The 23,123-nt window shown below is 40.5% G+C and overlaps 1 protein-coding gene across 1 annotated transcript in view; it reads right to left on the bottom strand.

The window, feature by feature from the left end:
• gbe1b (glucan (1,4-alpha-), branching enzyme 1b) overlaps window positions 1–23,123 on the bottom strand; it is a 555,782-nt gene that overhangs the window by 213,892 nt on the left and 318,767 nt on the right. Inside the window, exons 11-12 of the mRNA XM_034168442.1 lie at window positions 3,357–3,467; window positions 3,109–3,280 (exon numbers count right to left, since the gene is read on the bottom strand). Coding sequence (XP_034024333.1) covers window positions 3,109–3,280; window positions 3,357–3,467 — 283 coding nt within the window. The remainder of the gene's footprint in view (window positions 1–3,108; window positions 3,281–3,356; window positions 3,468–23,123) is intronic.

Here is a 23,123-nt window from a genome sequence, read left to right as displayed (position 1 = left end):
TTATTTGCTGCAAACTGATTAGAAAAACAGCTGAAATAAGAGACAATCACATATATGATATATGATCTGTAGCCTCCTGCAATGAATATTTTCCCATATTGGCAAAACTATTCCATAAAAATCACATATTTGCATTGTACTGTTACTGTTCTCTCTCTACATTTACCTAAACATTTGACTTTAGCAATTTGTGCTTTAATATAATAGTGTCTTGACATAAATTAATACAATGATACCAGTAAAGCTGCACCTACTGTTCATTAAGTCACCAATATAATTTTTAGTTCTCAGGAACACTGATTTGGGTTTAAATTTGATTCTTATCCACTTATATAAATGGGAAATGTAATAATACAGATTTTTGTTGGTCCATTAATGACGTCAGCATTTCTGGGATATTGACAATTTATGTGTTGCGCAAAACAACGCACATACTCTTATGTTTTTTACATTAATATTTAACTTTTAGAGCATGTTAAATGTTTATCATATTTTCCTCCAGTCGGATATTTCATGCCCATGTAACAGAAAAACCATAAAATGCAGATTTAGCAGGCTAGAGTTTGCAACGGAAACAATTTGAAGTAAATTCTTCCAAAAAACAGATTTTGAAACATGATATAATAAAAATCAAAGACTTACTGAGAGTGTTAGCTTTTCTGTATAAACAGTGATTTTTAAAAAGTCAGGTCACCAGTTTGGTCCTTTTTGCTTGAACCAGACCAATTTGAATTTACTCCAGATGAACTTTAAATAGCCTGCCTGCAGCAGAACAACGTTTGGCCTATTTGGTTTGTAGTTTTGGCACGGCGTGGCATTCACGGTAAAATCTGATCAGGACGTGAAAACACGAGACTTAACTGTGGCATCTCAGAGACATTTCCAAACTATTTTACAGATACAAACATCATGACATCACAGGCTAAATCCCACAGACTAAATCCAATAAAAGCCAGGAAAACAAAAATAACCCGGAAACGCTTGCCACAGAAGTAAATACCTGGATTTCTGGGAATTCCTGGAAAACCTTCATCAATGTATAATAAATACTCTAGGCCATTCCATCTCAACCCTGCATCCTCGCACTTGAGCAGAAGGAATGGCAGCTGAAGCCTTTTAAGAGGTCTAAATGCTCTGTATGTGGGAAAAACCGCACACGTGTAGATTGAAGTCTGACCATGTTCTTAGAGACAGTCCTAATCCTCAAGCATGATTTTTGAATATATTGCTGGAAAGATGCTGCCAACCACTATTTTGAACATAAAAATAAATAAATTAATTAATAAAATTAACAGCTATGCAGTGAGTGGTGAATACTGCTGTCAGTTTTTAACATGGCGATGTGCAATGGTTTTACAGGATGGGACTCATGCACAACATGTGCATGCGCAGAAATCAAATGTACTAAACATGCAGACAATGCCAAACTGGGAATATAAACCGAAACAAAAGGTTGACGCACAGAAACAATGTTGCTTTAATCTCTGCACAGAGTGCCATTAAACCACTAAATCTTTGCACAGAAAATACACAGCTGGCTGCTATATTAGTGTACTTGTGATTACAAATGCAATAAGATATTTTTACTCTTTGTTTGCTTTTCCCCCTTAAAAAAGCATGTCTGTAAAAGTGCTGATTTGTATTATCAATAATCCCAATATTTAATTTCTCCAAATACAATCCCTAAATGATTAATGTAATATTTCACAAGCACATATTTCTTTTATATCAACACCAGTGTGGTTTGTAAAGATGCAAAATTACAATAACTAAATTGATAAATTTACAATAACAACAATAATAATAATAATAAATTTGTGTCGCTGGGAAAATACTTAAGGGACCAACTGTCAATCACAAAGCATACTGAAAATGTTTTGCAAGTGTGCATAAATGACACCATTACATACATCTTCATCTGTAGCTCTGCAGAGTGATTATATATATCACTTCCTTTTTGATTATGTGTGTCTTTCCTTCGACCATGGACCAAAAACCATTTTATTTAATAAGTAAACTTAATTTTGAACAATGTGCAAAGAGTGAAGAGACGGGGAACTGCAGAACATTGCAGACACAGAGCTGGACCAGGACACCTTGTCAGCAGGTGGAGCTAAAATACTGTGCGAGTGAAGGCTGGATTTCTGTTCTACCAGAGAGACCAGCACATGGTTGATAACACATTCCCTTCAACCAAGGTCAAAACCTAATATCATTAATTATCACTTTATTATCTTTACCAGCAGGTCTGCATATAGCTGTGCTGTAGATGAGATATGTTAAAAATAAAGAACATCAGAGTCACAGAGAATTGGATCCATTTAAGGTGGGGGGGGGGCTCTCTGATCATAGACAGATTTTGTTCTGTATTTCACTATGACTGAATGAGTTCGAGGCCATGTTGAGCCCCCTTCAAATGGTTTGTTTGAAATTATCTTCAGTTTTGGATCATTGGTGCTGAGCTACCACACAGAAAAATCATGTAAGAAAATACTCAACCCCCCCCCCCCCCCCCAAAAAAAATACACACAAAGCCCATTTTCGCTCTCTCTCTCACACACACACACACACACACACACACACACACACACACACACACACACACACACACACACACACACACACACACACACACACACACACACACACACACACACACACACACCTTCCTGACTAATATGTTCAGTCCTGTGTTCTTATACAGTGCAATTTATATGCCGAAAAATCATACAATCAATCAATCACCAATCAGTACTTGTAAAATAAGCAAGTTTTCTTCATCTCTCTCCTGCTGCTCTGTTTTGTTCCCCTACAGTGGCCACAGTGTGCCTTCATACTACTGCTCTATTCCAGGTGACTGCCTACGATATGAGCAAGTGAGCAGGTTGTATGTGTGTTGTGAACCCTCAATTTAATTTTCAATTTCAGCACCAGCACAAATACCACACCCATCTATGGATACCACAGCTATTTCTGGGTGTGGTATCCCTACCCTCTTACGTAAGGCACACATAAGTGTGGCCCCTTTCAAATAAAAACACACAGCGCTATACTTTAGACCAGCTTTTTGGTGTGAGGTTCACTGTGGCAAATTCTATGATGACTCACCCATGAAGTTGAGATAGCCTTCACCACCCAGAGCATGACTGATGAGTCGGATCATCTTGTGCAGCTGTATTCCGCGGTCAATGATGTGAGACATGGGAATCAAGGTACTCATGTTGGTGTACATCTCCTTGTCCATCAGCCAGAATGCCAAACTCTTATCCCCAACCAAAGCCTAAAAAGTTATGTTGTAGGTTTTATATTCAACAATAAGAGAATGCACGTCACTGTTATATCAGATGTGCACTTACCTGATCATGACTTTCTGCATAGGCTATGCATTTCTCCCCATAACGCCTGTTTGTCAGCGTGTGGACGATATTGCCCATGTTCCAGTCCTCATCCTTTAACTCCTTCAGGATCTACACAGTGACAGAGAGACTTTATTGAAAAAGGGCATGATAGATGTGTCGCTGAGAGATCCATTCAGGGTCTGACTGATGTGTAAACTTCAACATTCCACTCTGGCAGTCTGTCTACCTCTCAAGTTTTTTTTTTTCTGGCTTACACTTCTTTCTTAGATCAATCTCTGTTTTGACATCTCTATATCTGCACCATGAGTTATGTCTGCCTTTGAATGGCGGTAATGGAGTTTTTAATAACTTCACTACAGCCCATGGGTAGTAAGGCATCAGCTTTCTCTACCTGAGATGGGCAAGGTCACAGCCTCTCATCCTAACACAGGGATCTGACAATAAATCCAACCATGGAATCAATGTTCTACTACTGGCCTGCCTACACAGTCTTTCTCCCAAGAGGTGATTTTCAGAGGTCATATGAAAACAGTAGGCCACCAAAAGGTCTCATCTCAAGCACATCTTCCCACACAGTGCAGCTGCAGTGGTCAGAGTTAGTTCTATACAATAACACAGGGCAGGGTAAAGATAGACATGTACAGCAGTGGGCACACAGATGATGTTGCAAGTGATATGGCCGTTATTCTGAATACTTCCTAAAAGATAGGTACATTTGTTAATATAATTGCACAGTTTAATCACTGAGCTATGACATACATATAAATAATGCACACAGACTCGAACACCTGGGCACAAGAAGGGTGGACATGAGGTTGACTAGTAGGGAAGCAATGCAAAATGTTAAAACACAACCAACATATGTTGTACAGAGAATTTGAAACATCTGTGTGTCTTGAACCTTTAAGCTCTGTATGGTGTTCTGAAAGGAAAGCAAAGAAAAAGCTCCTGTTGTGCTTGTCCCGCTGGAAATATCATTGTGTACTGATATGTAATCCTCTGTTGTTTCATCACACTGCCATTGTCAAAACCTCTGCAAATTGCACAACCTGTTTACTAACCCAAACAAACCAGTCTGAATGCATGAAGCATTCAAAACTGTGCGTGTGCATGTGAAAAGTATGGACTGAAAATAAGCACCCACAAAACAGAGGTGATGAAAGTTTGAAGAGCACGTGGCAATCTCAACATTGAAATCAATAAAACAAAACTAAACAAGTGCTAGAGTTCAAGTATCTTGGACGCATCATCACCAAAGGCAGAAAAATGAACAGGGAACTCAAGACCAGAGTGCAGAAGGCCAACAGCATACGCTATCAGCACGCCGCGCTCTTGGAACACCCCAGCATCCCTATCAAAATGAAAGCCAAGCTGACAAACTCCACCTTCATTCCCACTCTGACTTATCAATGTCAAACGTGAACCGTGGCCAAGTCTTGAATGCCAAATCATGACCCGCAAGATGCATCGCTTGAGAAAAGCCATCGATACAGACAGACAAGATATAATTACAGTGCATCTGGAAAGTATTCAGAGTGCTTCACTTTTTCCACATTTTATGTTACATCTTTATTCCAAAATGGATGAAATTCATTTTTTTCCCATCAACATTCTACACAGAAACCTCCCTGCAAATGCAGAAATTACTGTTCCTGTTTGTTCTCACTGTGTGGAAAAGAAGGCGGCGGAGGAAAAAAAGCTATGTATGTGAATACATATATAGGTATATTACACATTTTTCAACAAAAAATTGATCACAAAAAAAAAAAATCTTCGACACGCAATACCCCATACTGACAATGTGAAGTTTTTTTTTAAAGATTTTTGCAAATTTATTAGAAATACAAAACAAAGAAATCAGCTGTACATAATTATTCACAGCCTTTGCCATGAAACTCAAAATGTGGAAAGACACACACCTGTCTACATATAAGGTCCCACAGTCAACAGTGTATGTCAGAGTACAAAACAAGCAAGAAATCAAAGATATTGCCTCTAACCTCTGAGACAGGTTTCTCTTGAGGCACAAATCTGGACAAGGTTACAGAAACATTTCTGCTGCTTTGAAGGTTCCAGTGAGCACAGTGGCCTCCATCTTCCATAAATAGAAGTATGGATCCACCAGGACTCTTCCTAGAGCTGTCTGCCCATCTAAACTGAGTGATCGGGGGAGAAGGACCATAGTCTGGGAGGTGACCAAGAACCCGAAGCTCACTCTGCCACAGCTCCAGCATTCCTCTGTGGAGAAAGGAGAACCTTACAGAAGGACAATCATCTCTGCAGCAATCCACCAATCAGGCCTGTGTGGTAGAGTGGCCAGATGGAAGCCACTCCTTAGTGGCAGCTTGCCTGGAGTTTGCCAAAAGGCACCTCAAGGACTCTCAGACATTGAGAAACAAAATTCTCTGGTCTGAAGAGACAAAGACTGAACTCTTTGGTGTGAATGTCAGGGATCATGTTTGGAGCAAACCAGGCACCATCCCTACAGTGAAGCATGGTGGTGGCAGTATCATGCTGTAGGGATGTTTTTTCAGCAGCAGGAACTGGGAGACTGGCCGGGCTGAGGGAAATATGAATGCAGCAATGTACAGAGACATCCTGGATGAAAACCTGCTCCAGAGCGCTCTTGACCTCAGACTGGGGCAACGGTTTGTATTTCAGGACAACAATGACCCTAAACACACAGTCAAAGGAGTGGCTTCAGGACAACTCTGTGAATGCACTTAAGCATTTATGCTTGTGTGGATTTAATGAAGTATCTCAGATCCAGCTGGTCATGTGATCTTACTTTTGAGGACAAATAATTTGAAGGACACATGTTTCTATAGGTTGTAATAGAACACTGTCAGAAATGTTTTTTCTCCCACCTTTGATTTTAGGGTGGAACATCAAAACCAAGAGGCGTGAATGGCTCAATCTTGAAGCACTCTTTGTGAATGACATGAAAAACAGCAAGACAGAACTCCTCCACCAACCAGCTCCAGGCTCACCAGCAAGACCCCATGACTGAGAAAACACAGCTGAATGCCTTTAACGCCTTCAAACACTTGGGAAGTATAACATCAATAGATGTCTCCCTTGACAAACAAATGCAAATGAAAATCAGAAAGGCCAGTGAAGTATTTCGACAACCGTGTGGATCAGTGCTAAATCACCACAATGTCAAGCTGTCAACTAAAAGCAAAGTCTTTGAAGCAGTTTTCCAGCTTGCTGTGTGGCTGTGAAATGTGGACCACGGACATAAAATCGTATCAGTCAACTCAAGATGTTTCACACACACTTGCTCGGATCCATCACAGGCATTCACTTGAAGGACAAAGTGCTCAACATAGAAGTACGAGATGGATTGAGCTTCATGAGCATCGAGGCAGTGATCATCCAAGAATGTTCTAGTCATGCTGTAAGGATGAATTTACCTTGGCAGGTTTTCTTCAGACTGCTTTGCCAGAGACAAAGCAACTATGAGTATCTCAGGAAGTGGTTCAAAGACTGTGTCAAGAATAGTCTCCAGCGCTGTGGTCTACAGCAGGACAAAACGTACCCAGCAGGTTTCATGATCACATCATCATGAATGACTCACTGACACCAGGGAGAGAAGGAAGGATGCAGCTCAGAACACACCAGTCATGACCTGAATGTGGCCCCTCGGGTGGGCATGACATGAATTGGACTCAGCCACATAAGAAGTAAGTAGCAGTGAACAAACTGCCATCATCACGACTGACGGACAACCATCATTTAATCATCTCAACAGCCAAAAACAAAAACAACAAAAAAATGAATATGCTAGTCGGAGTCAGAGAGCAGATTTTGGTCTGAAATTACCAAGAGACCTCAAGTTTAATTTCAGCCAACTGAACTGTTCTCTAAAAATAAAGGAAATGATTAATTTTTCCCTAAACTCTGATGAAATGAGTTCTTCCTGTACTTCAGTTACAGTTCAATAAAAACCTTCAATGAAGACAAATTAACAATGTAAAAATCACAGATGGATACCAGCCTTTAAAATGCAACACAGAAGAAAAACGTTTTTGTCTGTTAAACGTAATTTGACATCTAAATCAAGACTAGTGTATTGTATCAATATTATTCTTGAATTGAAAAAAAAAAGAGTACTAAGTAAGATGCTATAATCCTGAGTGTTGCCTACAAGAAGTCTTGGTGAGAGACATGGAGCCGGCGTGACTGAAGAGAGAGGGATGGTGAGCCCATCTCTGTGACAAGCTGAAGTCTGCTCAGTGGAATTAGCTATGACAGGTGATTGACATGTCGGGGAAACCTTTATATTACTCTACAGAGCCATAATCCTCAGAGTAAAGTGAGCAAATTGTGCCGATCAATATGTCTAAGATGAACTGGCTGCTTCACCTAAATAGAGGCTATCCTGTGCTATAGATCACCATCTGCTCATGTTTCTTTGCCCTGCCTTGTGTGGCCACAGGATTCACTGCCAAGTGGAAAAGCTCAGTGAGGCACTCATCATCTATTTGTGATTATGATGTTACATCCCCAAACCCTACCTTGGTAGGAAGGGATGTGATTGATGCTATACAGGACACTAAAGTTAGTAAATGCGGTAGTAGTAGATGTAAAACTTGCAAATACACAGTAGAAGGGAATAATTTCAGTAGTAACACCAGAGGCAGACAGTACAAGATTAATGATCTAGCTGGCTGTGGTACCATTTATCATAGCAAACAATATAGTCGGTTCTTTTCTGTTTGGGAAGCTAATGTTAATACACACTTTTGTTTACATTTGTTGTTATATGTATTTGTTAATACCGTTATTGTAGGATTAAACTATACTACTGTACTTTTTACGATAGTTACCAGCTTTGTTTATCCCTTTTGGCTAGCAAGGTATGGTTGGCTTATTAACAGCTAATTTAATGGTAGCTCAACTAGCTATAATTAGCTTATTTTTGTTATGTACAATTTTATTTTACATGGTGTAGATTTTTAATGATTCTTCAGTTTATGGGTTCTTTAATAGATTTCAACATACAGTATCTAAGTTTAGGGTTTCCATTAGATAGCATATAGTATATGTATTTTGTCTTCCTATAGTAAGCTAGCAGAGTGAACTTATATGGATACCTAAAACATATTACATCATAGCTTCTGTTTCTGTAATAAAATACCATATTTATAGCTTAGCCTACTAGCTATAATTTAATTTTACTACTAGTCTACAGACTAGGTATACATATACTACAATCTTCTCCTGTATTAATATTTAGGTTTTAAAAGCTAACTCCTATAATATTATGTAGTAACTATATTTCTTGTATTTGTTGTTTATTACACTTATTGTGTAAATATCACTTATATACATGATAATGATGATAGATACATGATACATGATGTCCATTTTCTTGAGTCGCTTAGGTGGGTAGGGAGAGTTCCCATGAGATAAAAAAGCTTTTCAACCTACCATCCCTGGTTCACAAGACCAGACACCTAAGTGGCTCTACTCTACTCTTTTCTACTCTTCTTTTTTAGATAATTAGATATACTTTAGTATACACTTGTAGAGTTCTACCTTAGAATTGGAATGTATGTATTACAGAAGACATACCTTACTGAATTTTCATGTAGCACTGTAACTCTTACATTTTCCCTGTGAGCTCACACCGAGCCCTGCTGGCGACTGTCAGATTTAAGATCAACATCAAAACTAATCAGGCTCCTGCTGCCAAAGGTGCACCCCCCACACCCAACCACAAAAAGCAAAAAACAAAAAAAAAAAACAAAAAAAAAAAAACTAAAAATTTACTCACAAAAGCGACATAAAATACACAAGTCAACAAACAAGCATTGCCATTATTTATTGCTACCCAATTCATTTTTAATCCTATTAGTGAAGTTAATTCTCATTTGCTACCATTCTTATATAAAAGTGCTGGAACAGTTTTAATGAGTCTTGTGAGATTATTTGATTGCTGCACTCCATGCCTGCAGATGAATTTAGAATGGAACACTTACTAACAATACATAAATCTTATAAATGCTGAAACAAAAGCAACACAAATGAAGCTGCAGAATGCACCCTGAGGACCACACTCACTGCCTCCATGTCCACATCCAATCAGATGCTTTTGACTTCCTTACGAATCATTACAATATGACTCAACCGCACAAGTGGTCTGGGAGCAATTCATCTGGGAGTGAGACTGTCGAAGCGGAGACGGGAGTGACTGGGTTGATGACTCCCTACCACCAGCTCACCCATGTCAGGCCCGGCCAGCCAAGCTTCCTGGCACCACAGACACTACACTTCATCAATGCTAATGAGCAACACAAATCTCACTTTACAAGCCTGCTGGCAGGAGCCAACCAGAGTCCCTGGATTAATTAGGCAGAGCCAGAAATAACAATCATAAAAATATTTAGGAGTGCTGATGAGGCCATCTGACACACTGTGACCCATCCAAGGGTCTCTCCACACATGCTCTAATTTAACTCTTAAAATAGGGTGGAGCTCTGGCTGAAAACACAAATTTATCTCAAGCAGCTCAACCTACAAGTAGAGCACTGCATTCAGAGTGCAAATCTCTGCCAACACAAGTTTCCAATTCCACAAATTTTTACCTTGGAAAAAATTTTCAAGGTCAAAGTCCTGTTTGAAGTGACTTTTCATAAGATAAAATATAATACAAAATATAGATCAAAAGGGCTTTCAATGTTATTATCAAATATCAGATAAATCCGCAATACGGATCAGATGCGGATTAAACATAATCCATTCATTGAGAGTGCCAATCTGCACCTCACTTTCAAATGTAAGTGTGATTGGGACATGTTCGATTAAGATATAATGCAAAATATACATTAAATGGTGTTTTGAATGTTAAATTTAAATGGACACTAAATTTGTAATCTGGATCAGATGCAAATCAACCTTTGTCAGTCGATAAAGGATACCATCCTACATAACTCTCTCAAATATGAAAGAAGTTTGATCTTTTTAACAGACTTATGAATTTTTGAAAATTCATTCAGTGTTAAAAATAGGGATTTTTTTCCAATTATCCAAGATTTTTCCAACCTTGCTGTTTGACCTATGACCTTGAACAATAAATCACTTCTTGACAATCAGGATGTTGGGAAGGTGTCGTAGCACGGACCCACAACAGGGGGCGCAAATGAACGGACAATGAGTAAGCCAAAAGGTAACAATTTAATGTTGTGATAATACACAACGAAACGTGCAGGAATCTTCACAGTCAATAAACACCAGGTGACGTGTGGGCAGGCTCGAAGATAGAAGACCCCCGACGAGAGAGAAGCCGCGTCCCACACGGCCTCTACCACCAACGGTCTGAAGAACACCGGAGCCGCCAAGTCCCGAGTCCCCAGGTGGCCTCTGTCTTCGGCTGTCGACCCTGGTACTGCTGGCAGAAAGCAGAGATATGATGTGTGAGTGTGAGTCCGCACACTCAGTAATTCACAGTCCAAACACAGTTGGGAGGGAGCACCTCCACCTCCAAATCACACACACTCGTGCAGCTCCTGGTCAACCACTTATCTGAGATGGGGTGTGAGGCGAAGCCGTCGCTGTCACACCAAACGCCAATCCTCCAGATAAGGCAACACTCCAGGAAAACGGCTGCAATAGAAGTTCAAGTTATTACACACACAGTGTTAGTCAGCAGAGAAATTACCTTGGTACTGGTAGTCGATTTCTCGGCGAGGAGGTGGAGTTGCAGTCCGGCTTTTATGGTGGTGATGATGATGATGAACGAGTGACAGCTGGTGCAGGGGATGAATGACAGCTGTCACTTCTTCTAGGTCTGGCGCCCTCTCGTGCTTGGAGCCCGCACTCCAAGCAGGGCGCCCTCTGGTGGTGGTGGGCCAGCAGTACCTCCTCTTCAGCGGCCCACACAACAGGATCTCAGAAGCTAAACAGTGTGGGGCCTGGTTAGTACTTGGATGGGAGACCTCTTCGGAACACCAGCGGCTGTGTGTTTCTCCAGGTTACACTGGAGTTGCCAAATAACTTGTGCCAAATACCAATTTTCTTTTCCAATGTTAGTTTAGTGTATAAAACTGTTCATAATCTGGCACCACAGCCTCTGAAATTGTTTGTAAAATCGTGTGATGAAGCAGGACAGAGAACAACACGTTCCTCCTCTAGAGGAGATTGTTTTGTGAATTTTAGGTTCTCAACATTTGGACAAAACTGCTTCTCTGTCAAAGCTGCAGAGATGTGGAACTCTATACCTTTGACTGTTCGAGAGAGAGACACTCTGCAACAGTTTAAATTTTACACAAAGAAATGGTTGAAAGATGGTCAGACTTGCGAACATTAATTAACAGTGAGTAATCCGGTGTTTCTTGTTGGTGATTGTAGGGGTTGTATCTATTTTTATATTTTGTAGTATTTTGTACATTGGGACCTGCTGTTTCTTTTTTCTGCCCGGGGACAACAGATGAAAATTAGCTTATAGCTAAATCTGGTCTGTGCATCACATTTGTTGTGCAATGTTCCTGTCAAATAAATAAATGCGGATCTGGCTGTATTCACTGTGGCAACCCCAAACAATATGGGAGCAGCCGAATGTACAATAAGAAGGATATGAATCTTCAGTAAAAATTTAAGAACAATATATGAAAAATTGTGGGCTCACAAACAGACAAATAAAACAGGGGTGAGAACATAACCTCCTCAAACTTTTTCTTCTTCTGTGGTTATGCACCTGGCAGTGAAATTTGTCTAAGTTCCCCACAAGTGTGGTTTGGTGTGTGTGCTGAACTGACAGGAGGTGTGTCCGCCCAGTGAAGCAGCTGTGGAGATCTGTCATTCTGGACATCCCAGCTGGACAACACGTACTGTGTTTGGACAGAAATGGACTAACAACTGCCCACTGTGACATGCATGTGTCTGTTTGCTGTGATCACGTGGACATAAATAAAAACATTTATCATATACCTATAAATGATATGCCAATATGATTGGATAAAACACTAAAGAATAAATACACTCAAAAATATAAACGCAACACTTTTGGTTTTGCTCCCATTTTGTATGAGATGAACTCAAAGATCTAAAACTTTTTCCACATACACTATCACCATTTCCCTCAAATATTGTTCACAAACCAGTCTAAATCTGTGATAGTGAGCACTTCTCGTTTGTTGAGATAATCCATCCCACCTCACAGGTGTGTCATATCAAGATGCTGATTAGACACCATGATTAGTGCACAGGTGCGCCTTAGACTGCCCACAATAAAAGGCCACTCTGAAAGGTGCAGTTTTATCACACAGCACAATGCCACAGATGTCGCAAGATTTGAGGGAGCATGCAATTGGCATGCTGACAGCAGGAATGTCAACCACAGCTGTTGCTCATGTATTGAATGTTCATTTCTCTACCATAAGCCATCTCCAAAGGCGTTTCAGAGAATTTGGCAGTACATCCAACCAGCCTCACAACCGCAGACCACGTGTAACCACACCAGCCCAGGACCTCCACATCCAGCATGTTCACCTCCAAGATCGTCTGAGACCAGCCACTTGGACAGCTGCTGAAACAATCGGTTTGCATAACCAAAGAATTTCTGCAGAAACTGTCAGAAACCGTCTCAGGGAAGCTCATCTGCATGCTCGTCGTCCTCATTGGGGTCTCGACCTGACTCCAGTTCGTCGTCGTAACCGACTTGAGTGAGCAAATGCTCACATTCGCTGGCGTTTGGCACGTTGGAGAGGTGTTCTCTTCACGGATGAATCCCGGCTCACACTGTCCAGGGCAGATGGCAGACAGCATGTGTGGCGTCGTGTGGGTGAGCGGTTTTCTGATGTCAATGTTGTGGATCGAGTGGCCCATGGTGGCGGTGGGGTTATGGTATGGGTAGGCGTCTATTATGGATGAAGAACACAGGTGCATTTTATTGATGGCATTTTGAATGCACAGAGATACCGTGATGAGATCCTGAGGCCCATTGTTGTGCCATACATCTAAGAACATCACCTCATGTTGCAGCAGGATAATGCATGGCCCCATGTTGCAAGGATCTGTACACAATTCTTGGAAGCTGAAAATGTCCCAGTTCTTGCATGGCCGGCATACTCACCGGACATGTCACCCATTGAGCATGTTTGGGATGCTCTAGACCGGCGTATACGACAGCTTGTACCAGTTCCTGCCAATATCCAGCAACTTCACACAGCCATTGAAGAGGAGTGGACCAACATTCCACAGGCCACAACTGACAACCTGATCAACTCTATGCAAAGGAGATGTGTTGCACTGCATGAGGCAAATGGTGGTCACACCAGATACTGACTGGTATCCCCCCCAATAAAACAAAACTGCACCTTTCAGAGTGGCCTTTTATTGTGGGCAGTCTAAGGCACACCTGTGCACTAATCATGGTGTCTAATCAGCATCTTGATATGGCACACCTGTGAGGTGGGATGGATTATCTCAGCAAAGGAGAAGTGCTCACTATCACAGATTTAGACTGGTTTTTGAACAATATTTGAGGGAAATGGTGATATTGTGTATGTGGAAAAAGTTTTAGATCTTTGAGTTCATCTCATACAAAATGGGAGCAAAACCAAAAGTGTTGCGTTTATATTTTTGTTGAGTGTAGCAATACACCCTTATGATATTTTTTGCGGCCCGGTAATATTTTTCATACCACCTGAGTAAAACCCACAAAATGAATGTCGCCTTGGTAATCAGCCAATCCATACATATGTTGTGATATCACGGCACATGCGATTGTTGTTGTTTACTCAGACAACACGATGGCCACCATGGTCAATGTGTAATTTAATACACCTGTTTCTGTTCTATTCAATGACATTATCAATTGAATGTGTTTGTCGTAGATATTTTCAATGTCTTATTACAACTGTTTAGAAATGTTCTATTTAATAAAATTGATTACAATTGACACAGCATTTATTACTACTGCCTTTAGTGTAGTGTATATGATAAAATCGTTATCAAGTTGTTCACCAATGAATATGGCTTTTTACACCCTTCAGAAAACCATACACCCTGAGGCCTAGGGTGTATGGTGCATTTTATCATATACCTATAAATGATAAATGTTGTATGGTTTTCTGAAGGGTGTAAAAAGCCATATTCATTGGTGAACAACTTGATAACTGATAATATCGCTGTGGGGATATATGCTGTGCGCTGCAGCATGTGAGTGCTCCCGCGCTGCAGCTGTCAGATGAGAACACACAGTGGGCAATCCGACTTTCACGTCACCCACATGAGCTCTGTTTCATATGAGGCAGTGTTGGTACTGGCACGCCGTCCACAAGACATGGGTGTCCGGCAGGACACGTGCATGGGCCAGCTGGACACGCACCAGCAAATGTGGACATGAGAAGAGCAAACTGCTTCTCAATCATGTCAATTCAAAACTGTATGTCTGTGACCATGGGTTATCTACAGAGGAACAGACAGATCATATCTGAATTGCCCGCTTGATAAGAGGGATTCAATATAAAATGCTGTGTTTTTAATGGTGTATGGTTTTAGTTTTTTTTTTAATACGTCCATCTGTTTGTTGATTTGAGGCATTTTCCCCGCACAGTTTACAGGTCAGTGACGGTAGCTCAGTGGTAAAGTTTCAGGCTGGCAATCAGTAACATGCAGGTATCAATCCTGTGGGTGGTATGTTTTTTATTTATTTATTCCACAACAGTGGCACGATGTGGTTCACCAGGTACCAGTTGGTTTTTATTTTTTATTTATCCACATCAGCGTCGCGATGTGGTGCACCTCGCACTGTGTTCCTACTTGAAAGACACCGTCGCATGCACAAACTTTACACTGGGATTGTGCACGCCTGCTCATTGGCGCAATGTTTCGTGGTGTGCTAATTTGACCTGTTTCACGCTGTTTCACGGTATTCGACCAAACTTCGCACTATGTGTCAAGGGGACTTTAGCACTGTTGCCTCACAACAAGAAGGTCCTGATGAAGGAATATTTTTGGCCTTTGGCCATCCATTTAGATTCATTTATAGCCAAAGGGAAAGACTTGGGTCTTTAAGGGGAAAAATAAACAAAAAGAACAGATCCATGACATCCCTTATGACAGAGGCCGCTGCATCCACATCCATTACAAATACTTAAAAGAAAACCTGAATGCAAGTTCCATGAAACATGCATGATTTGTGATAACAGCATATCACAAACTGACAGAAGCACGCCGTTTGTCTGTGTGACCACACTGTGTGTGAGGAAGAGATAAAGAAAATAGTTTTCAATAAAATGTCTCAGTGGAACAACATCTATTTATTTTTTAATGCACTATACAAAGATAATAATAATGATGGCCGCTATTCTTTACAATTTTCACTTGTTCCTGCAATTTCATTGCAAAAACAAACAACATCTATGAGGTCTATTAGAAAAGAAACCGACCATTTTATTTAAAAAAAAAAAAATTTTTTTAAAGTGGTCCAGCCCCCTCGTCGGATTTTCATTGTCTGAGAAGTTGCTGAAAGACTGGCGCTGTGCTTCATCAAAATTTTTTCATAAACTGTGAGGCATATCCGAGTGGATACCATTCGACAAAATAAGCTGGTTTTCGGTGAAAATTTTAACGGCTGATGAGAGATTTTGGATTGTTTCTATCGCTGTAAGGACTTCCCACGGAGCGGGACGTCGCGCAGCACTCCAAGGCGACGTCGTCATCCTGTTTCAAGCTGAAAACCTCCAAATTTAAGCCTCTGTTGACCCAGGACGTCGTGAGAGAACAGAACTTTCAGAAGAGGTCGGAATCAGCAGTTTATCCGGACATTCCACTGTTAAAGGAGATTTTTTTAATGAAAGACGTGCGGACGGATTGGTGCGTCGGCTCGCAGCCGGCGCGGCGCGCAGCCGGCGCGCCCGCCACAGGAAAAACACCTCCGTGTTGATAACCATTTGTAAAATCCAGGCGGCTTTTGGTGGCTTTCAGTTGAGTGAGTATCTGAGAAATTGTTTAACAGTAGGGCATGTTCCAACTTGTCCTTAAGGCTTCCAATGGAGGTGTTTTTCCTGTGGCGGGCGCGCGGCACCGGCTGCGAGCCGACGCGCCAATCCGTCTGCACGTCTTTCATTAAAAAAATCTCCTTTAACAGTGGAAAGTCCGGATAAACTGCTGATTCCGACCTCTTCTGAAAGTTCTCTGTTCTCTCACGACATCCTGGGTCAACAGAGGCTTAAATTTGGAGGTTTTCAGCTTGAAACAGGATGACAACGTCGCCTCGGAGCGCTGCGCGACGTACCACTCCGTGGGAAGTCTTTACAGCGATAGAAACAATCCAAAATCTCTCATCAGCCGTTAAAATTTTCACTGAAAACCATATGAATTTCTCGAATGGTGTCCACTTGGATGTGTCTCACAGTTTCTGAAAAAATTTTGATCAAGCAAGGCGCCAGTCTCTCAGGAAGAAGTCAGACAAAGGAATTCCGACGAGGGGGGTGGACCAGTGCTCACTCAAACCCTGCCCACAGGCGAATGATGTCACCGACAGGCGTGAAAAAACTCTTGCATGCCCACGAGGGTTCAAATCCATATGGTTTTTAAAAAAAAAATAAGATCCGATACTTTTCTAATAGACCTCGTAAAACCATTACAACTTGCATTGCAACTTTTTAGAAATGAAGCCACAACATCATAGCATACAAAGACATTGCACTTTACTATAAATACTAGAAGTGGAAAATAAAAATAATAATAATAATAATAATAATAATAATAATAATAATAATAATAAGCTATGCATACTATGCAGGAAAGTTAAATGGGTTGTATTCAACTGTACATCACATTTGAACATAAAAAAATATTTGATTTGAATGGGAACTCTATCAAATGACAAGGGGACTCAAATTTCCAAAGTTTAAATCAAACCATGATTATGGTACAAGTTAATCTGTTACAACTGTCCAAAGTATCCTGTTTCTGAACTGGACAGGCTTTTTATTATTATTATTATTATTATTTTCCGTTAGATGTTTTCTACCTGTTTTGTGTTGTGTAATGTGACATACAGTGTGCATGTTTCCCTTTAAGCGAAGTGCGACATCAAGAGTCTTCTCATTTTCAAGAGAAGTGACCGACAAACTGCACCATTATTTGTAAAGGAAGCATAAATGCATTATGGGAGCTTCGGTTTTAGTGTGATTATCCTGCATAAAAGCTTTATTGTTGACCTGAGCAAATAAACTTAAGGTTTAATTGCTCCATTCATGATGGATCTAATCATTCAGGTCTTGAAAACAATGTCATCCATTAGCACTCGCTCATGTCACATAAAGCGATGCTAACAGGTTAGTATGCATTGTGTATGTGTGTTTTGCCTCTGATGTGATATGTGAAATCAATTTGATTGTGAAAAAGCAGAGCTGTTTATTATAGTACAGAAAAAACAGTAAGTAAGTTCCTTTTGGCATCCATGCCGAACTTCGGTGGCCAAGTGCATTAACTACCTGGCCACCACCCCTGTCAATACAGGAAAAACATACAGTACAGGAAAAACACACACATAGACCTGTTAAAAAATAGCTGATAGCATTTGGCACACGACAACAGCAATGGAGTGCTGTCACAGTCGGGCTACAGTGCTGTTTGTTTTCATGCTTTGTGAATTATACATTTAGGGTTGAATTAAATGTTTGTCATATTTTGTGTATATATCTACAAATATGCCATCAGAATAAGAGGAAGACACTGGTAAAGAAAGAAATAAAAAAGGTCAAATGCCTGGTAGCAAAGGCTCTGAAATAAAACATTTTGAATTAAAATGGAATAATTCAAATGGAGAATTTTTTATATATTTTTATTACAGGATTTATGGAGAAGGACTGTTATTTCATAGAATAAATGGCACTAAAAGTTCAGCAACCTCAAAATTACAATGGAAACATGTTAAACATATAGTTTGTCTAAACTATACCTTTTTGGAATCACTGCAATCAGACAAATAATGTGGTATAATTCTCAAAATGTTTACAGCACTTTTAAATGTTGACCTCTGTCTAATTCTTCATTGATCCCTTCCTGGCTATAACCTCCACCCTGGGATGGCTATCGTACATTTTTATGTAGGCCATGGTACACTGAGGCTGGATTCTAAGTGTCGTTTCATCCTCTTAAGTGATACTAAAAATCTTCTTTGTCCATGGTCTAAGTCGTCATTCAAGATGCATTCTCAGTTGTCATGTGATTATTATTATTTTTTAGAATTTACAGTTAAACAGGAATTTGAATAAACCAATGTAGTATTACTCTCTTTATCTACTACTACCATCACTACAACTACATCTGGCTGCTCACATCAGAGGTTGCCACAACAGATCATCTGTCCTCCTCATCTTCATCTGTCACACCAACCACCTGCACAAGCTGATTAAAAATGCCACAGATCTCTTCTCATCATTCCCCTGCCTCCATTGGTATGTCATCTAGACCAACTGCCTTTCCACTCTTCATCCTCTTCATAGCTGTCCTCACTTCATCCTGACTAATACTTGGCACTTCCTAATTTACTATCTCCACACCATCCAGTGTTCTTTCCCTCTCATTTTCTTCATTCATCAGCTCCTCAAAAGACTCCCTCCACCTTCTCAACAAACTTTCCTCACTTGTCAGCACATTGTCACCTGAATCCTTTGTAACCATAACCTGCTGTACATCCTTTTCAGCTTGGTTCCTCTGTCTGGCCAATCGTTATACAGGTGTGGCGCTGAGCAAATAGCAAAAGCTGTCGCTGCATGCTGCTCAGCTGTGCACGCATGCACCACCACTTGTCATTGGTGACGCTTTTATGTATATCCCCGCAGCCAACAGAAATGAGGTGCCCATGCCAAAACAGAGAAAACTGCAACCTGCAGGGCAGATGTGTGTCAGAGGAATGACCAGAAAGCTTCTGCTAGTTTACACATGGCAGTTTTCCACAGAAAAATCCTAACAATATACATTTGTGTTTTTTATACCTCAAGTTTAATTTTTGATGAGGATACTTTTCATTTTGAAGTAAAAAAAAAAAAAAAAAAAAAAAAAAAAACAGAAACAAAACATTTTTAAGTTCAAAACTTGATGTTCCTCTGTAATTAATACTAACCATGTTAAGTTTAAAAAATATATTAGAAAGCTATGATGTTCCTCTGTAAATGAATACCACAACTTGTCTGTTGCTTGTTGCTTCAGGTGAGACATGTAATAATGTATCTTGAACATTTTCTTTTGAAACTAAATAAAACAGCATGAAAATGAATCTGTTCATTTTTTATGTCGGGCAGATTCGTTCATATATATGTGCATTTCAACCACGAAAAAAAGACATAGCAAATAAATAAAAATATGAATTACAAAAATAACATGATGTGACAATTACTGTAGTCTAGCAAAGATTAAAGCATTTTTGCTTCAGTTACATTTCATTTAGTCTTGATGGTTATTTGTCAGCAACACATCCTCAAAATCCATGATGACATTTTTTATTTAGTAATTTCAATATTTAATTAGATCCTCATTGACTATGTCTTTTAATGTTGTAATGGACTGCATTTAAATGGACTGCATTTATATAGCGCTTTTCCATCTGCATCAGATGCTCAAAGCGCTTTACAATTATGCCTCACATTCACCCCAATGTCAGCTCACTACACACCGGGAGCAATAGGGGATTAAAGGCCTTGCCCAAGGGCCCTTAGTGATTTTCCAGTCAGGCGGGGATTTGAACCCATGATCTTCTGGACTCAAGCCCAACACCTTAACCACTAGACCATCACCTCCCCTAATCATCATCATTGTAATCATAAAGTAATTACAAAAAATATGAATTTGACAGTTTAATGATTGTAAAAGCTTTGAAATAACATGATAGGGGCAGGCCTACTTCCACCTGTGCAAGCAAAATTTTCTTCTTAAGTTTCACTTCATATGCATGTTTAACAATTCATTTACTGTTAAAATCTAAAAGGAAACAGCTCTTACAAATAAGAAAATAGTTTCTCTGAAAAGTCAGTTTTATTCTTTAATGTTAAAACATCACATTCATTTTCTATACCTACTTATTGCAATTAAGGCTCATGGGGGAGCTGGAACCTGTCCTGGCAGTCACAGAGCAAGGTACACCCTGGACAGGATGCCAGACTACTACATGGCCACATATAGACAGACAAACACTTTCACTCACATCTGTGGTCAATTTAAAGTTTCCAATTCACCTAACCTGCATGTCTTTGGATGTGGGAGGAGGCCAGTGTATCAACACAGGGAGAACATGCAGATTCCACACAGGACCAGACGGGAAGCGATCCCAGGACCTTCTTGCTGTAAGGCAACAGTGCTAACCACTAATCCACTGTGCTACCCTGAAAGGAAACAGCTCTTTCAAACCAGACAAAGCAGCTTTGGTCTCTTGGGTGGAGTTTTTGGACCCACTTTCCTCACATTTTGAAGAATGGAGATGTTCTTTTCTTCCAGTCAGAATGGAGGATTTAGTCTACAGTTCCACCGCTGGAGGTTTTAAAGTACATCTGTATATGCAGGATTCACTTCAATCACCCGGTGGTGATTCCCAACAACTGTCTTGGTCGGTCGCTGTAAAAAGGTCCTCCACTCAGCAGACGCACCTCTGTTGCAAACTCCACTGATTCTTCTGCTTTTTGCTGCTAATCTTCTGTTTATCACTCACAGATAGAGTGCTGACACTTCTGTTCCCCCGTTTTTCGGGAGCACATGCATCTTTGAAAACTCCGCCTCCGTCGCACATTCAGACACTTCATTTTGCTCTTGCAGTCATGGTATTTTGAGTGTTTGTCGTGTCTGATCTAAAAGGTACTTTACATACAGCAAAAAATAGCTCAAATATAACAGAGTCATTTTTCATGAGGAAAGTTCTTTATTTCATCCTGTGGATGTGCTCACCATATATACAGATAAGAATTTACTTGAATTAAGTATATTTTGCTCCATTCTCAGTTTCACTGATGTGCATTCCTGGGGCAGCATGGTGGGTTAGTGGTTAGCACTGTTGCCTCACAGCAAGAAAGTCATGGGACTGATTCCCACCTGTGGTCTTTCTGTGTGGAATTTGCATGTTCTCCTTGTGTTTGTGTGGGTTCCCTCTGGGTGCTCCGGCTTCCTCTGACATCCAAAGACACGCAGGTCAGGTGAACTGGAAACTTTATATTTGTCCAGGTCTCCCTTGTAAAAGAGATCTTGATCTCAATGGGACTAACCTGGTTAAATAAAGGTTACATTTATAATTCCTGAATATCACAGTCTTTAACTATAACAAACTGGCATATGAAAAATGCATCCTAGCGCAGGGTCTGATGCTGCAATGCACCAGTCCAGTGAGTGGTGTGATACCACAACACCAGGATTCTACCATGCAATGAGTGCAAATATAACTTTTGCATAGCGGTACCCACAGTAACACAACCGTGATGCTTCTGGAAAACTTCCCAATATGTGACTACATGTTTGACAACATTACAGGCTCCATGAAGCAAACAAGAAGTCCAGTTGCCTTGACTAAACTTCAGGAAGCTTCTCCATGGGTGTGCGAAGGATTACCAAAGTATGTCAAATGTTGTAATGTGAGTGTGTGTGTGTGTGTGTGTGTGTGTGTGTGTGTGTGTGTGTGTGGGGGGGGGGGGTTATGTTAAGTAACGTCCTGAATCAGCCACGATGAAAAGATGAAATATCCTGGATCAACACGGTCATGCTTTCGAACCTGCTCTTGTTTTTCTATGACCAGGACAAGGCTTCACACTGTTAGCTTCTGGAATGCAAGTCCACGATAGTAGCAGTCCACGAAAGTACAACTTTGTGAAAGTACAACTCTGTGAAAGTGAGAATGAGGCATCCCCCACCAAACACTGACATTAAACTATGACTCAGTATCAGAGAAAAAATCAGATGAATGCAGTGTGTTTGGTGAGGATGAGTATTACTGAATCTTGCGTCGTTGCAAATATATTTATTGAAAGTGTGTTTGAGTTTGTGTTGCTATGGGGACATTCATTGTTCACACATTTAAAGCCGCTCGCAGAGGTGATCACAGAATGAAGGTGTGCAATGCCTAATCCCATGGATCAAGACAATGCCTCACTATCTTTAGATTTCACACTTTTGGGAATTAATGAACTTCTTGCCCACACAAATGTCTCTGCAGTAAGCAGCTCATCCTTGCAGTTTCTCTGCCTCGGAGAAGACATCTACATTGTGTAAATCCTACGCTGGCACTTAATGCTGCTCACGGGGGAGCCTCGGAGTGGAATTTGTTATTTCAATTTAATTTCAATGCATTTTCATTTATACAGCGCCAAATCACAACAAAGTTGCCTCAAGGTGCTTCACACAAGTAAGGGTTAACCTTACTAACCCCCAGAGCAAGCACACAGGCGACAGTGGTAAGGAAAAACTCCCTCTGATGATTTGAGGAAGAAACCTCAAGCAGACCAGACTCAAAGGAGTGACCCTCTGCTTGGGCCATGCTACAGACACAAATTACAAAACAATTTACAAAAGAAATATACAGGAAATGTTGCCAGTGCACAGGACAGGAGGGTTGCAGAAACAGACACCACACCCATCTCTGGATGGAGTCACACCTCAAACAGAGAGAAAAAAAACAGAATCAAGCGTAAGAAAGAGAACAAAGTACAGTATAATTTATCAGCATTAAGCAACAAGAAAAACAGGAGAAATACTAAGGTGATCGCCGGCCACTAGCCCTAAGCTTCACTAAAAGACCCAGACTTTAGATACAGTTGAGGCCACGGC

The sequence above is a fragment of the Thalassophryne amazonica genome, chromosome 4 (assembly GCF_902500255.1).
Source record: "Thalassophryne amazonica chromosome 4, fThaAma1.1, whole genome shotgun sequence".
In the NCBI taxonomy this organism is placed as follows: Eukaryota; Metazoa; Chordata; class Actinopteri; order Batrachoidiformes; family Batrachoididae; genus Thalassophryne; species Thalassophryne amazonica.
This window is presented reverse-complemented; position numbering and strand designations above follow the sequence as displayed.